This window comes from Xenopus tropicalis, chromosome 2 (genome assembly GCF_000004195.4).
Source record: "Xenopus tropicalis strain Nigerian chromosome 2, UCB_Xtro_10.0, whole genome shotgun sequence".
NCBI lineage: Eukaryota > Metazoa > Chordata > Amphibia > Anura > Pipidae > Xenopus > Xenopus tropicalis.
The window spans coordinates 2,452,416-2,468,928 of record NC_030678.2 but is presented as its reverse complement, the minus strand read 5'-3'; the positions used below and the strand labels follow the sequence as shown (position 1 = coordinate 2,468,928).

Here is a 16,513-nt window from a genome sequence, read left to right as displayed (position 1 = left end):
GTATATGGGTACGGGGCGGGCAGTCGCTTACATACTGTATATGGGTACGGGGCGGGCAGTCGCTTACATACTGTATATGGGTACGGGGGGGCAGTCGCTTACATACTGTATATGGGTACGGGGGGGCAGTCGCTTACATACTGTATATGGGTACGGGGCGGGCAGTCGCTTACATACTGTATATGGGTACGGGGCGGGCAGTCGCTTACATACTGTATATGGGTACGGGGCGGGCAGTCGCTTACATACTGTATATGGGTACGGGGCGGGCAGTCGCTTACATACTGTATATGGGTACGGGGCGGGCAGTCGCTTACATACTGTATATGGGTACGGGGCGGGCAGTCGCTTACATACTGTATATGGGTACGGGGGGGCAGTCGCTTACATACTGTATATGGGTACGGGGCGGGCAGTCGCTTACATACTGTATATGGGTACGTGGCGGGCAGTCGCTTACATACTGTATATGGGTACGGGGCGGGCAGTCGCTTACATACTGTATATGGGTACGTGGCGGGCAGTCGCTTACATACTGTATATGGGTACGGGGCGGGCAGTCGCTTACATACTGTATATGGGTACGGGGCGGGCAGTCGCTTACATACTGTATATGGGTACGGGGGGGCAGTCGCTTACATACTGTATATGGGTACGGGGCGGGCAGTCGCTTACATACTGTATATGGGTACGGGGCGGGCAGTCGCTTACATACTGTATATGGGTACGGGGCGGGCAGTCGCTTACATACTGTATATGGGTACGGGGCGGGCAGTCGCTTACATACTGTATATGGGTACGGGGCGGGCAGTCGCTTACATACTGTATATGGGTACGGGGCGGGCAGTCGCTTACATACTGTATATGGGTACGGGGCGGGCAGTCGCTTACATACTGTATATGGGTACGGGGCGGGCAGTCGCTTACATACTGTATATGGGTACGGGGCGGGCAGTCGCTTACATACTGTATATGGGTACGGGGCGGGCAGTCGCTTACATACTGTATATGGGTACGGGGCGGGCAGTCGCTTACATACTGTATATGGGTACGGGGGGGCAGTCGCTTACATACTGTATATGGGTACGGGGCGGGCAGTCGCTTACATACTGTATATGGGTACGGAGGGGCAGTCGCTTACATACTGTATATGGGTACGGGGCGGGCAGTTGCTTACATACTGTATATGGGTACGGAGGGGCAGTCGCTTACATACTGTATATGGGTACGGGGCGGGCAGTCGCTTACATACTGTATATGGGTACGGAGGGGCAGTCGCTTACATACTGTATATGGGTACGGAGGGGCAGTCGCTTACATACTGTATATGGGTACGGAGGGGCAGTCGCTTACATACTGTATATGGGTACGGAGGGGCAGTCGCTTACATACTGTATATGGGTACGGGGGGGCAGTCGCTTACATACTGTATATGGGTACGGGGCGGGCAGTCGCTTACATACTGTATATGGGTACGGAGGGGCAGTCGCTTACATACTGTATATGGGTACGGGGCGGGCAGTCGCTTACATACTGTATATGGGTACGGGGGGGCAGTCGCTTACATACTGTATATGGGTACGGAGGGGCAGTCGCTTACATACTGTATATGGGTACGGGGCGGGCAGTCGCTTACATACTGTATATGGGTACGGGGGGGCAGTCGCTTACATACTGTATATGGGTACGGGGGGGCAGTCGCTTACATACTGTATATGGGTACGGAGGGGCAGTCGCTTACATACTGTATATGGGTACGGGGCGGGCAGTCGCTTACATACTGTATATGGGTACGGGGCGGGCAGTCGCTTACATACTGTATATGGGTACGGGGCGGGCAGTCGCTTACATACTGTATATGGGTACGGGGCGGGCAGTCGCTTACATACTGTATATGGGTACGGGGCGGGCAGTCGCTTACATACTGTATATGGGTACGGGGCGGGCAGTCGCTTACATACTGTATATGGGTACGGGGCGGCAGGGAATCCTGGCGCTACACTCACAGCCCACACTTCCCACTTTGCCCCACAAGGTGGCGATATAGATACTGACTATATACACTAAAGGGCTCATTTACCATCAATTTTTTATTTTAATCTTGATTCAGATTTTTTTTAGAAAAAGCTGCTGTGACTTTTCTGGGTCTAAACGGCTAAAAACTCGAATTCGACAATTTGCCGGGTTAAACTCGCCGAGTTCATGTAGAAACCGATGGCAGAGGCCCCTCCCCTATCCTTGAAGTTCTTTCCCATTTTATAGGATGACGTATTATTATATTAATATGTATTTGTATAGCAGCAACATATTCCAGAGCGCTGTACAGTAGCCGCACACACCAACATACAGGTCACATACAACAGTAGAAGGATGGGGTTCTGGCCATTGGGTGAGTTGTATGTGGAGCCAATGAAGCTGCAGGTATTTGGGGTACGGGGGGAAGTACCCAGGGGACCCCCAGTCTCACTCGCTGCAGATAGAGACCCAGTGCTGCACAGTAGCCAATGAGTTGCTCACAGTGGGGTTTATGTTTACATAGTAAGTTGGGTTGAAAAAAGACATACGTCCATCAAGTTCAACCATAATGCCTATATATAACCTGCCTAACTACTAGTTGATCCAGAGGAAGGCAAAAAACCCCATCTGAAGCCTCTCTAATTTGCCTCAGAGGGGAAAAAATTCCTTCCTGACTCCAAGATGGCAATCGGACCAGTCCCTGGATCAACTTGTACTAAGAGCTATCTCCCATAACCCTGTATTCCCTCACTTGTACTAAGAGCTATCTCCCATACCCCTGTATTCCCTCACTTGTACTGAGAGCTATCTCCCATACCCCTGTATTCCCTCACTTGTACTGAGAGCTATCCCCCCTACCCCTGTATTCCCTCACTTGTACTGAGAGCTATCCCCCATACCCCTGTATTCCCTCACTTGTACTGAGAGCTATCTCCCCTACCCCTGTATTCCCTCACTTGTACTGAGAGCTATCCCCCCTACCCCTGTATTCCCTCACTTGTACTGAGAGCTATCTCCCATACCCCTGTATTCCCTCACTTGTACTAAGAGCTATCTCCCATACCCCTGTATTCCCTCACTTGTACTGAGAGCTATCCCCCCTACCCCTGTATTCCCTCACTTGTACTGAGAGCTATCTCCCATACCCCTGTATTCCCTCACTTGTACTAAGAGCTATCTCCCATACCCCTGTATTCCCTCACTTGTACTGAGAGCTATCTCCCCTACCCCTGTATTCCCTCACTTGTACTGAGAGCTATCTCCCCTACCCCTGTATTCCCTCACTTGTACTGAGAGCTATCTCCCCTACCCCTGTATTCCCTCACTTGTACTGAGAGCTATCCCCCCTACCCCTGTATTCCCTCACTTGTACTGAGAGCTATCTCCCATACCCCTGTATTCCCTCACTTGTACTAAGAGCTATCTCCCATACCCCTGTATTCCCTCACTTGTACTGAGAGCTATCTCCCCTACCCCTGTATTCCCTCACTTGTACTGAGAGCTATCTCCCCTACCCCTGTATTCCCTCACTTGTACTGAGAGCTATCCCCCCTACCCCTGTATTCCCTCACTTGTACTGAGAGCTATCCCCCATACCCCTGTATTCCCTCACTTGTACTGAGAGCTATCCCCCCTACCCCTGTATTCCCTCACTTGTACTGAGAGCTATCTCCCCTACCCCTGTATTCCCTCACTTGTACTGAGAGCTATCCCCCTACCCCTGTATTCCCTCACTTGTACTGAGAGCTATCTCCCCTACCCCTGTATTCCCTCACTTGCTAAGAATCCATCCAGCCCCTATATAAAGTTATATAATGTATCAGCCAGTACGACTGATTCGGGGAGGGAATTCCACAACCTCACAGCTCTCACTGTAAAAAATCCTTTCCGAATGTTTAAATGGAACCTCCCTTCTTCTAAACGGAGTGGGTGCCCTCGTGTCCGTTGGAAGGACCTACTGGTAAATAAAACATTAGAAAGGTTATTATATGATCCCTTTATATATTTATACATAGTTATCATGTCACCTCTTAAGCGCCTCTTCTCCAGTGTAAACAGACCCAACTGGGCCAGTCTTTCCCCATAACTGAGACTTCCCATACCCTTTACCAGCTTAGTTGCCCTTCTCTGGACCCTCTCTAACTCAGTAATGTCCCGTTTGAGCACTGGAGACCAAAACTGAACAGCATATTCTAGATGGGGCCTTACCAGCGCTCTGTAAAGGGGAAGAATAACCCCCTCCTCCCGTGAATCTATACCCCTTTTAATACAGCTCAAAACCTTGTTTGCCCTTGCAGCTGCTGCCTGGCATTGCTTGCTACAGCCAAGTTTATTATCTACAAGGACTCCAAGGTCCTTCTCCATTATGGATTTGCCTAGTGCAGTCCCATTAAGGGTATACGGGGCTTGCATGTTTTTACATCCCAGGTGCATGACCTTACATTTATCCACATTAAATCTCATCTGCCACTTAGCTGCCCAGATTGCCAGTTGGTCAAGATCCTGCTGCAGGGATGTCACATCCTGGATAGAATTGACTGGTCTGCAGAGTTTTGTGTCATCTGCAAACACTGATACATTACCCATAATACCCTCCCCCAAGTCATTTATGAACAAATTAAACAAAAGTGGACCCAGTACAGAACCCTGAGGGACCCCACTGAGAACCTTATTCCAAGTAGAGAATGTGCCATTAACAACCCCCCTCTGTACCCGATCCTGTAGCCAGTTTTCTATCCATGTGCAAACGGCTTCACTAAGACCAATAGACCTTAGCTTAGAAAGCAGTCGTTTGTGGGGAACGGTATCAAATGCTTTGGCAAAATCCAAATAGATTATATCTACTGCATCCCCACTGTCCCACTACTGCCCCCCACTGTCCAGCTTCTTACTTACCTCATCATAAAAAGCAATTAAATTGGTCTGACATGACCTGTCCTTCATAAAGCCATGCTGATTCCTACCCATAATGCCATTCTCCACTACATAATTTTGAATGTGATCCCTTAACAAGCCTTCAAATAACTTGCCCACCACGGATGTCAAACTTACAGGCCTATAATTGCCAGGCTGAGATCTTACTCCCTTTTTAAATATGGGAGTGACATTCGCCTTCTTCCAATCCCTAGGTACCATACCTGATGAAAGAGAGTCTGAGAATATCAGAAACAAGGGCCACTGCAATTCTGCCCCTAGCTCTCTCAGTACCCGAGGGTGTATTCCATCTGGCCCAGGTGCCTTGTTTACATTTATCGTGTGTAACCCTTTAAGCACCATATCCTGTGCCAACCACTGTATAGTTGGAGCTGAGGCAACAGTGCAGCTATTGGGTGGGACTTGGCCCACTGGCTCCCCCTACTGTATACACAGAAGAAAAGAACTGGTTAAGCACATCTGCCTTTTCTGTATCCGCTGTAACCATATTGTTATTATAACTCAATGGGGCCACACCCTCAACCTGCATCTTTTTACTATTAATATACTTAAAAAACTTTTTGGGGTTAGTCTTGGCCTCGGCCGCGATGCGCTCCTCATTTTCTATCTTTGCCTTCCGGATTGCTGTTTTACAACACTTGTTATAGTGTTTATATTCATTAAACGCAGCTACTGTCCCCTCTGACTTATATTTCTTAAAAGCTTTCCTTTTTTTCCCTATAAACTTCTTTACCTCAGAGTTAAGCCACATAGGGTGATTCTTAACACTTCAATAAGCAATGTTATTGCTTAACTAATAATATCTCCCCCCCCCCCCCCCGCAGCTGCTGAAACACTTGCGGCACCTCAACTTCACCAACAATATGGGGGAGCAGGTGGACTTCAATGACTCCGGGGACCTGGTGGGAAACTACTCGATCATCAACTGGCACCTCTCCCAGGAGGACGACTCCATTGTGTTCGAGGAGGTCGGGTACTATAACGTCTATGCCAAGGTGGGCGAGCGCCTCTTCATCAACGAGAGCAAAATCCTGTGGAACGGCTTCTCCCGAGAGGTGGGTGCTGGGCAGGAGGGCTTGGGTGCTGGGCAGGAGGGCTTGGGTGCTGGGCAGAAGGGCTTGGGTGCTGGGCAGAAGGGCTTGGGTGCTGGCAGGAGGAGGGCTTGGGTGCAGGGCAGAAGGGCTTGGAAGCTGGGCAGAAGGGCTTGGAAGCTGGGCAGAAGGGCTTGGAAGCTGGGCAGAAGGGCTTGGGAGCTGGGCAGAAGGGCTTGGGTGCTGGGCAGAAGGGCTTGAGAGCTGGGCAGAAGGGCTTGGGAGCTGAGCAGAAGGGCTTGGAAGCTGGGCAGAAGGGCTTGGGAGCTGAGCAGAAGGGCTTGGGAGCTGAGCAGAAGGGCTTGGGAGCTGGGCAGAAGGGCTTGGGAGCTGAGCAGAAGGGCTTGGGAGCTGAGCAGAAGGGCTTGGGAGCTGAGCAGAAGGGCTTGGGAGCTGAGCAGAAGGGCTTGGGTGCTGAGCAGAAGGGCTTGGGAGCTGGGCAGAAGGGCTTGGGAGCTGGGCAGAAGGGCTTGGGAGCTGAGCAGAAGGGCTTGGGAGCTGGCAGGAGGGCTTGGGAGCTGGCAGGAGGGCTTGGGAGCTGAGCAGAAGGGCTTGGGAGCTGGGCAGAAGGGCTTGGGTGCAGGGCAGGAGGGCTTGGGAGCTGGCAGGAGGGCTTGGGAGCTGAGCAGAAGGGCTTGGGAGCTGGCAGAAGGGCTTGGGTGCTGGGCAGGAGGGCTTGGGAGCTGGCAGAAGGGCTTGGGTGCTGGGCAGGAGGGCTTGGGTGCTGGGCAGAAGGGCTTGGGTGCTGAGCAGAAGGTCTTGGGAGCTGGGCAGAAGGGCTTGGGAGATGGCAGGAGCGCTTGGGAGCTGAGCAGAAGGGCTTGGGAGCTGGGCAGGAGGGCTTGGGAGCTGGGCAGAAGGGCTTGGGTGCTGGGCAGGAGGGCTTGGGAGCTGGGCAGGAGGGCTTGGGAGCTGGGCAGGAGGGCTTGGGAGCTGGGCAGAAGGGCTTGGGTGCTGGGCAGGAGGGCTTGGGAGCTGGCAGAAGGGCTTGGGTGCTGGGCAGAAGGGCTTGGGTGCTGGGCAGGAGGGCTTGGGAGCTGGCAGAAGGGCTTGGGAGCTGGGCAGGAGGGCTTGGGAGCTGGGCAGGAGGGCTTGGGAGCTGAGCAGAAGGGCTTGGGTGCTGGGCTGGGGGCAGGGTGAGGGGGCAATAACAGCAGAGACACATTGATATCTGTATCAGGGATTGGGGCTGATTGCCAGAAAAGGAATCCATTATAAACTCTCAGCCCATTGCCCTCGGCTTCTTATAGGGGATGTGAGTTAACTCTTAGTAGAGAGTGATATTCTCAGACAGTTTGCAATTGGTCTTCTTTTTGTATAATTTGTAGTGTTTTAGTTATTTTGTTTAGCTGTGCATTCAGGGTCTCTCCGGAGAGCTGCTGAACTGAAAGGGAAAGGATTAAAAAACTACAAATAATAAAAAATTAAGGCCAAATTGTCTCAGAATATCCCTCTCTACACCACAGTAACTCACAGAGGAACATCCCCTTTATGAGTGATGTGGGGGTTCAGCTGTACTGTATGGGGGGGCGCCACTAACACCAACTCTCCCGTGGGGGCAGGTCCCCTTCTCCAACTGCAGCCAAATCTGCCAGGAAGGGACCCGGAAGGGAATCATCGAGGGGAAACCCACCTGCTGCTTCGAATGCGTTGACTGCCCCGATGGGGAATACAGCGACGAGACAGGTACAGCCCCGCCCCCGGCATAGCTCCGCCTCTCTGTATCTGTCTGTGTGTGGGAATCCTGGGGGGGGGGGTGATACTGAGACAAAATAAAGGGGAGACAGAACTATCGGATTTCCCACCTTATTAACAAACCTCTGTCTCTGTCACTTTTGGGGATTTGTCTTTAAACCGACAGTTTCCAGACTGTGACGTTTAGCCGACACTTTGGGGGGAATTCATAAAAGTGCAGAGAGCCCATTTTGGAGTAAAAGTGTCAGTAAAACCGGTGTGAAACCCCTCCCCCGTATTCACAGAAATCCCCCCAAATTCCCCCTCAGCCGCCACTTTTTAGTTTTTGGTGACAGACTGACAGTTTTGTGAATTTGTCTTTTAAACGACATTTTCAAAATGGAGGAAATCTCAGTGTAACTGTCAGATCAGCTCTAAGCTCTTCTGTTTCACTTTGTTTCCCCCCAGCCTCCATTTCCCATCTCTTGTAGGGGCCCCATTGGGGGGGTCATTAGCAGATTAATGGGGATCAGCAGCCTATTGGAAGGGGCCAAGTTTAGTTTAATCGCTGACGCTCCATGGAACCATCTGGCACTGGCACGGTAATGGAACTTGCAGGCACTAAGGTCCCCCCCCCCCCCACTAAGGTTCCCCCCCCGTCACTAAGGTTCCCCCCCGTCACTAAGGTTCCCCCCCCCCGGCACTAAGGTCCCCCCCCGTCACTATGGTTCCCCCACGGCAATAACGTTCCCCCCCCCCCAGCACTAAGGTTCCCCCCCGTCACTAAGGTTCCCCCCCCCTGGCACTGACGTTCCCCCCCCACCCCCCCGTCACTATGCTTCCCCCCCGGCACTAACGTTCCCCCCCCCGGCACTAAGGTTCCCCCCCGGCAATAACGTTCCCCCCCCCCCCCCCCCCCCCCGGCACTAAGGTCCCCCCCCCCGTCACTATGGTTCCCCCCCCCCGGGCACTAACGTTCCCCCCCCAACACTAACGTTCCCCAGGCAAAATCCTTACTCGGAGGCTGATGTAGGATATTTCCGCACACAGAATCATTTTTGTACTTTTGCTTTTGTGGATTCTGTTTCTGTTGAAAGAATTCATGAGTCGCAACCTACACAGCGCTGTAACGTTTCCCTTTCCCTAAAGCAGAGATGTGCAGTTACACAGCAGGGCGGCCCTTCCAAATACTTTCAGTATATTATAGAATGTATTTAAAAACTATAAAAAAACAAACAATAATTTGCCTTCCCCTGCTACATCTTCCCACCTATCAAATGGGGGTCACTGACCCTGGCAGCCAAACCCTATTGCTCTGTGAGGCTCCAGTTTTATTGTTACTTTTTATTCCTTATCTCTTAGCCCCTCCCCTATTCATATTCCAGTCTCTTATTCAACTCACTGCCTGGTTGCTAAGGTAAACAAGACCCTAGCAACCAGCTACTGAAATTCCAGCTGCTGAACAAAAAGCTGAATAACTGAAAAACCACAAATAATAAAAAATGAAGACCAATTGCAAACTGTCCCAGAATATGACTCTCTGTATCAAACTAAGAGTTAATTTAAAGGTGCCTGACCCAGGAATGTAACCTTTCCCCTGTACATAACTAAGCAACTCGCTTGGGCAGAACCTGGGGAACAGGGATTCATTACCCATGATTCCTTATGGCCATTAGATTTCTGCCCCTGGGGCTTTACATTCCCTGCACCCAGCTGCCCAATTAGCAGAGACATTCGTGCAGGAATTCACCCCCATCTCTCGCTCCTCTGCCGAGAATCTTCCTTTTCCTTCCCACCCGGCACACGGGGGGTTATTATCCAGCGCTCGGGAATGCGAAGGGTCCCTTTGGGCAGGGGCGGGCGTGACGGGCCGGTACTTGTACCAATTAAAGGTCCTGGGTCAGTTCAGCAGAATGGTCAGTTGGGTGTTCAGCAGGTACTGCGCGCTAACACTGGGCGCTGACACCCGCAACACTGCGCAGTAACACCCGCAACACTGGGCAGTAACACCCGCAACACTGGGCCGTAACACCCGCAACACTGGGCCGTAACACCCGCAACACTGGGCCGTAACACCCGCAACACTGGGCCGTAACACCCGCAACACTGGGCCGTAACACCTGCAACACTGGGCAGTAACACCCCCAACACTGGGCAGTAACACCTGCAACACTGGGCAGTAACACCTGCAACACTGGGCAGTAACACCCGCAACACTGGGCAGTAACACCCGCAACACTGGGCAGTAACACCCGCAACACTGGGCAGTAACACCCGCAACACTGCGCAGTAACACCCGCAACACTGGGCGCTAACACCCGCAACACTGGGCGCTAACACCCGCAACACTGGGCGCTAACACCCGCAACACTGGGCGCTAACACCCGCAACACTGGGCGCTAACACCCGCAACACTGGGCGCTAACACCCGCAACACTGGGCGCTAACACTCATCCATCCTAATTCAAATGCAGATTTGCACCCAGACTGGGATACAAAGCGAGAAAGGATTCCAACAGAGACAGTACTATTGATAAACTGGCCCCTTAAGGCGCCCTTACACGGGCAGATTTTAGCTACTTTACTTGAGACCAATTCGGACCAATTCTGCCCGTGTATGGGCCCCCCCCTCCCAACTGGCCTCCCCAACCAATAGCTGGCCTAGAATTGGGCAGATATTAATGGGGCAAGTTTGGCCGGTAACTCACCGCTCTCTGCTGTATCTCCCATATGGTTAGAGTTTTTCTACTATAGAATCTTATATTATTATATTATTCCCAGATTTGATCTTTTTAAATGTAAACCTGCTAAAGGGTAAACAAACCCTATCAAAAAAATACAGCATTGTTTATTGGTGTAGGGGCACATGAGCCAACTCCCTACTACAATGGCCAAAGACAAGGGCCTAAGGGCCCCGAATCCCCTTCCACCCGCCCACTGCCACATACACTGCTTGTCTGGGAACCGCCTGGAACTTTCCGGAAACTCCTATAAACGTCAAGGATTAAAAATCACATCCAAAATTGTTCCAACACCCGCAACACTGGGCGCTAACACCCGCAACACTGGGCGCTAACACCCGCAACACTGGGCGCTAACACCAGCAACACTGGGCGCTAACACCCGCAACACTGGGCGCTAACACCCGCAACACTGGGCGCTAACACCAGCAACACTGGGCGCTAACACCCGCAACACTGCGCAGTAACACCCGCAACACTGGGCGCTAACACCCGCAACACTGGGCGCTAACACCCGCAACACTGCGCAGTAACACCCGCAACACTGGGCGCTAACACCCGCAACACTGCGCAGTAACACCCGCAACACTGGGCGCTAACACCCGCAACACTGGGCGCTAACACCCGCAACACTGCGCAGTAACACCCGCAACACTGGGCGCTAACACCCGCAACACTGGGCGCTAACACCCGCAACACTGCGCAGTAACACCCGCAACACTGGGCGCTAACACCCGCAACACTGCGCAGTAACACCCGCAACACTGGGCGCTAACACCCGCAACACTGGGCGCTAACACCCGCAACACTGGGCGCTAACACCCGCAACACTGGGCAGTAACACCCGCAACACTGGGCGCTAACACCCGCAACACTGGGCGCTAACACCCGCAACACTGGGCGCTAACACCCGCAACACTGGGCGCTAACACCCGCAACACTGCGCAGTAACACCCGCAACACTGGGCGCTAACACCCGCAACACTGGGCGCTAACACCCGCAACACTGCGCAGTAACACCCGCAACACTGCGCGCTAACACCCGCAACACTGCACAGTAACACCCGCAACACTGGCCGCTAACACCCGCAACACTGCGCAGTAACACCCGCAACACTGGGCGCTAACACCCGCAACACTGGGCGCTAACACCCGCAACACTGGGCGCTAACACCCGCAACACTGAGCGCTAACACCCGCAACACTGGGCGCTAACACCCGCAACACTGGGCGCTAACACCCGCAACACTGCGCAGTAACACCCGCAACACTGGGCGCTAACACCCGCAACACTGGGCGCTAACACCCGCAACACTGGGCGCTAACACCCCAACACTGGGCGCTAACACCAGCAACACTGGGCGCTAACACCCGCAACACTGCGCAGTAACACCCGCAACACTGGGCGCTAACACCCGCAACACTGGGCGCTAACACCCGCAACACTGGGCGCTAACACCCGCAACACTGGGCGCTAACACCCGCAACACTGGGCGCTAACACCCGCAACACTGGGCGCTAACACTCATCCATCCTAATTCAAATGCAGATTTGCACCCAGACTGGGATACAAAGCGAGAAAGGATTCCAACAGAGACAGTACTATTGATAAACTGGCCCCTTAAGGCGCCCTTACACGGGCAGATTTTAGCTACTTTACTTGAGACCAATTCGGACCAATTCTGCCCGTGTATGGGCCCCCCCCTCCCAACTGGCCTCCCCAACCAATAGCTGGCCTAGAATTGGGCAGATATTAATGGGGCAAGTTTGGCCGGTAACTCACCGCTCTCTGCTGTATCTCCCATATGGTTAGAGTTTTTCTACTATAGAATCTTATATTATTATATTATTCCCAGATTTGATCTTTTTAAATGTAAACCTGCTAAAGGGTAAACAAACCCTATCAAAAAAATACAGCATTGTTTATTGGTGTAGGGGCACATGAGCCAACTCCCTACTACAATGGCCAAAGACAAGGGCCTAAGGGCCCCGAATCCCCTTCCACCCGCCCACTGCCACATACACTGCTTGTCTGGGAACCGCCTGGAACTTTCCGGAAACTCCTATAAACGTCAAGGATTAAAAATCACATCCAAAATTGTTCCATGTCTTAAAGGGACAGTATCCACCTATAGCCCCTCCCTTCCTTTATAAACAGAGCAATTTGTTCAGAACTCCATATCTACCTCTGAACAAACTTAGAAGATGATTATTAGGGGCTTCTAAGTGGACTGGTAATTTGTTTAATCAGCTCCTTTGAAGTTCACTAGGATCAGGGCATGCTAAAGTGAAATAATAAACATTTCCATAGATATTTTTACTGGCTCCCAGTTGCCAATACATAACCGGCTCCCAGTGTTGCTATGCCAATACATAACCGGCTCCCAGTGTTGCTATGCCAATACATAACCATCTCCCAGTGTTGCTATGCCAATACATAACCATCTCCCAGTGTTGCTATGCCAATACATAACCATCTCCCAGTGTTGCTATGCCAATACATAACCGGCTCCCAGTGTTGCTATGCCAATACATAACCGGCTCCCAGTGTTGCTATGCCAATACATAACCATCTCCCAGTGTTGCTATGCCAATACATAACCGGCTCCCAGTGTTGCTGTGCCAATACATAACCATCTCCCAGTGTTGCTATGCCAATACATAACCATCTCCCAGTGTTGCTGTGCCAATACATAACCGGCTCCCGGTTGCTATGCCAATACATAACCGGCTCCCAGTGTTGCTGTGCCAATACATAACCATCTCCCAGTGTTGCTGTGCCAATACATAACCGGCTCCCGGTTGCTATGCCAATACATAACCGGCTCCCAGTGTTGCTATGCCAATACATAACTGGCTCCCAGTGTTGCTATGCCAATACATAACCATCTCCCAGTGTTGCTATGCCAATACATAACCGGCTCCCAGTGTTGCTATGCCAATACATAACCATCTCCCAGTGTTGCTATGCCAATACATAACCGGCTCCCAGTGTTGCTATGCCAATACATAACCGGCTCCCAGTGTTGCTATGCCAATACATAACCGGCTCCCAGTGTTGCTATGCCAATACATAACCGGCTCCCGGTTGCTATGCCAATACATAACCGGCTCCTGGTTGCTATGCCAATACATAACCATCTCCCAGTGTTGCTATGGCAATACATAACCATTTCCCAGTGTTGCTATGCCAATACATAACCGGCTCCCGGTTGCTATGCCAATACATAACCATCTCCCAGTGTTGCTATGCCAATACATAACCATCTCCCAGTGTTGCTATGCCAATACATAACCGGCTCCCGGTTGCTATGCCAATACATAACCATCTCCCAGTGTTGCTATGCCATTACATAACTGGCTCCCAGTGTTGCTATGCCAATACATAACCGGCTCCCAGTGTTGCTATGCCAATACATAACCGGCTCCCGGTTGCTATGCCAATAGATAACCATCTCCCAGTGTTGCTATGCCAATACATAACCGGCTCCCAGTGTTGCTATGCCAATACATAACCGGCTCCCGGTTGCTATGCCAATACATAACCATCTCCCAGTGTTGCTATGCCAATACATAACCGGCTCCCAGTGTTGCTATGCCAATACATAACCATCTCCCAGTGTTGCTATGCCAATACATAACCGGCTCCCAGTGTTGCTATGCCAATACATAACCGACTCCCGGTTGCTATGCCAATACATAACCGTCTCCTGGTTGCTATGCCAATACATAACCGACTCCCGGTTGCTATGCCAATACATAACCGTCTCCTGGTTGCTATGCCAATACATAACCGACTCCCGGTTGCTATGCCAATACATAACCGGCTCCCAGTGTTGCTATGCCAATACATAACCAACTCCCGGTTGCTATGCCCATGAATAACGGCGCTTGTGTTTGCTTTGCCAGATGCCAGCGCCTGTGAGAAGTGCGCCAAGGACTACTGGTCCAACGACAACCACACCTCCTGCATCGCCAAGCAGATCGAGTTCCTGTCTTGGACGGAGCCCTTCGGCATCGCCCTGACCATGTTCGCCATCTTGGGGATCTGCCTGACGTCCTTTGTCCTTGGCGTCTTCATCAAGTTCCGCAACACCCCCATCGTCAAGGCCACCAACCGGGAACTGTCCTACCTCCTCCTGTTCTCCCTGATCTGCTGCTTCTCCAGCTCGCTGATTTTCCTCGGGGAGCCCCAGGACTGGACGTGTCGGCTGCGGCAGCCGGCGTTCGGCATCAGCTTCGTGCTGTGCATCTCCTGCATCCTGGTGAAGACCAACCGCATCCTGCTGGTGTTTGAAGCCAAAATCCCCACCAGTTTCCAGAGGAAGTGGTGGGGCCTGAACCTGCAGTTCCTTTTGGTGTTCCTTTGCACCTTCGTGCAGATCGTGACCTGCATTATCTGGCTGTACACGGCGCCGCCCTGGAGCTACAGAAACCAGGACCTGGAGGACGAGATCATTTTCATTACGTGCAACGAAGGTTCCTTGATGGCCCTGGGCTTTCTCATTGGCTACACGTGCCTCCTGGCTGCCATCTGCTTCTTCTTTGCCTTCAAGGCCCGGAAGCTTCCGGAGAACTTCAACGAGGCCAAGTTCATCACGTTCAGCATGCTCATATTCTTCATCGTCTGGATTTCCTTCATCCCCGCTTACGCCTCCACCTACGGCAAATTTGTCTCCGCGGTCGAAGTCATCGCCATCTTGGCCTCCAGCTTCGGCCTCCTGGCCTGTATTTTCTTCAACAAGGTCTATATCATCCTCTTCAAACCGTCCAGGAACACCATAGAAGAAGTGCGCTGCAGCACCGTAGCCCACGCTTTCAAGGTGGCGGCCAGGGCGACCCTGAGGCGCAGCAACGTCTCGCACAAGAGGTCCAACAGCCTCGGGGGGTCCACCGGTTCCACGCCGTCCTCTTCCATCAGCAGCAAGAGCAACCACGACGAGCATTTCTCCATAGGGGACAAGAACCGGGCCTGCAAGCAGAAAGTCAGCTTCGGCAGCGGCACCGTCACCCTGTCGCTGAGCTTCGACGAAACCCAAAGGAACGCCGTGTCCAACAGAACCACCAGGGCCAAGAACTCGCTGGAAGGCAAGAACAGCGACGACAGTCTGATGCGGCACCGCGCTCTCCTCCCCCTGCAGAACAGCGACGCCGGCAGCGAGTCCAGTTTCAGAACCGCCTCCAACATCGACGAGGCCGGATCCCTAGAATCGGTCAAACCCGAGAGCGCAGATCTGCCCCAGATGGGGAACTCCAAGAGCGTCACCGACGGAACCATCACAGAGAATGCGGTGAACTCCTAATACTTGCACTTACACGGAGCGGTGGCTCTGCAGAACCCGCTAGGAGATATGAACTCTGTTAAACTTGTCTCTTGGGGCCCCGGCTCCACCGAGAAGCAAAGACAGTTCCTTCGAGACATACGTCGGGCGTAGCCCCCCCAAATCTTACTGCCTTGTAAATGTTTATTCATATCAGTGTGGGAAATAGGGTTCATTCCAAAGTGGGGGTGCACGGAATCCAGGATTCGCCCGAATCCATTCCTCTGGCCTAACCGAATCCGAATGATTAAAGGGGAAGTAAACCCTGCGGCTCAACCAAACGTTACTCAGCTGTTGCAGGACTACAAATCCCAGAATAATGTAACATATAATGAAGGGTGAGGCATGCTGGGAGCTGTAGTACAGCAACATCAGGGCTGTATTCTTAAAGCAATATTGCCCAAAAAAACTTTCCCCCAATGAGAATCCCAGCTGATGTGAGTAAATCCGGCTCCCTGTTCTCTGTTCCTGCAATTGGAGTTGGGAGCAATAAGCACAGTTTCCCAGCACTGAACAAGTCTGTCCCTTTATCCCCATGTCTGATTCCTGTGCCATATAATGACGGGAAAATGCCATCATTATCTCTATATGTAAGGTACCAGCAAGGGGCCTGACACAGGGAATCAGCATTCTCATTGGTCACTTCTCTTGCATTTATAATGAGTAGAACTCTCATTGGTGAATTTTCTTGCATCTATAATTATGTTTTTTGGCAGCTCCTATAGCAAAACTAGGG

General features: G+C 52.0%; 1 protein-coding gene across 2 annotated transcripts in view; it reads left to right on the top strand.

Moving 5' to 3' along the window:
- Positions 1-16,086, top strand: part of casr (calcium-sensing receptor) — a 61,059-nt gene extending 44,973 nt beyond the window's left edge. For both annotated transcript variants that reach the window (XM_031896429.1, XM_031896430.1), the window contains exons 5-7: positions 5,775-6,005; positions 7,604-7,727; positions 14,366-16,086. In XM_031896429.1, the coding sequence (XP_031752289.1) occupies positions 5,775-6,005; positions 7,604-7,727; positions 14,366-15,759 (1,749 nt within the window). In that variant the 3' untranslated portion in view covers positions 15,760-16,086. The remainder of the gene's footprint in view (positions 1-5,774; positions 6,006-7,603; positions 7,728-14,365) is intronic.
- Positions 16,087-16,513: the final 427 nt, after the last annotated feature.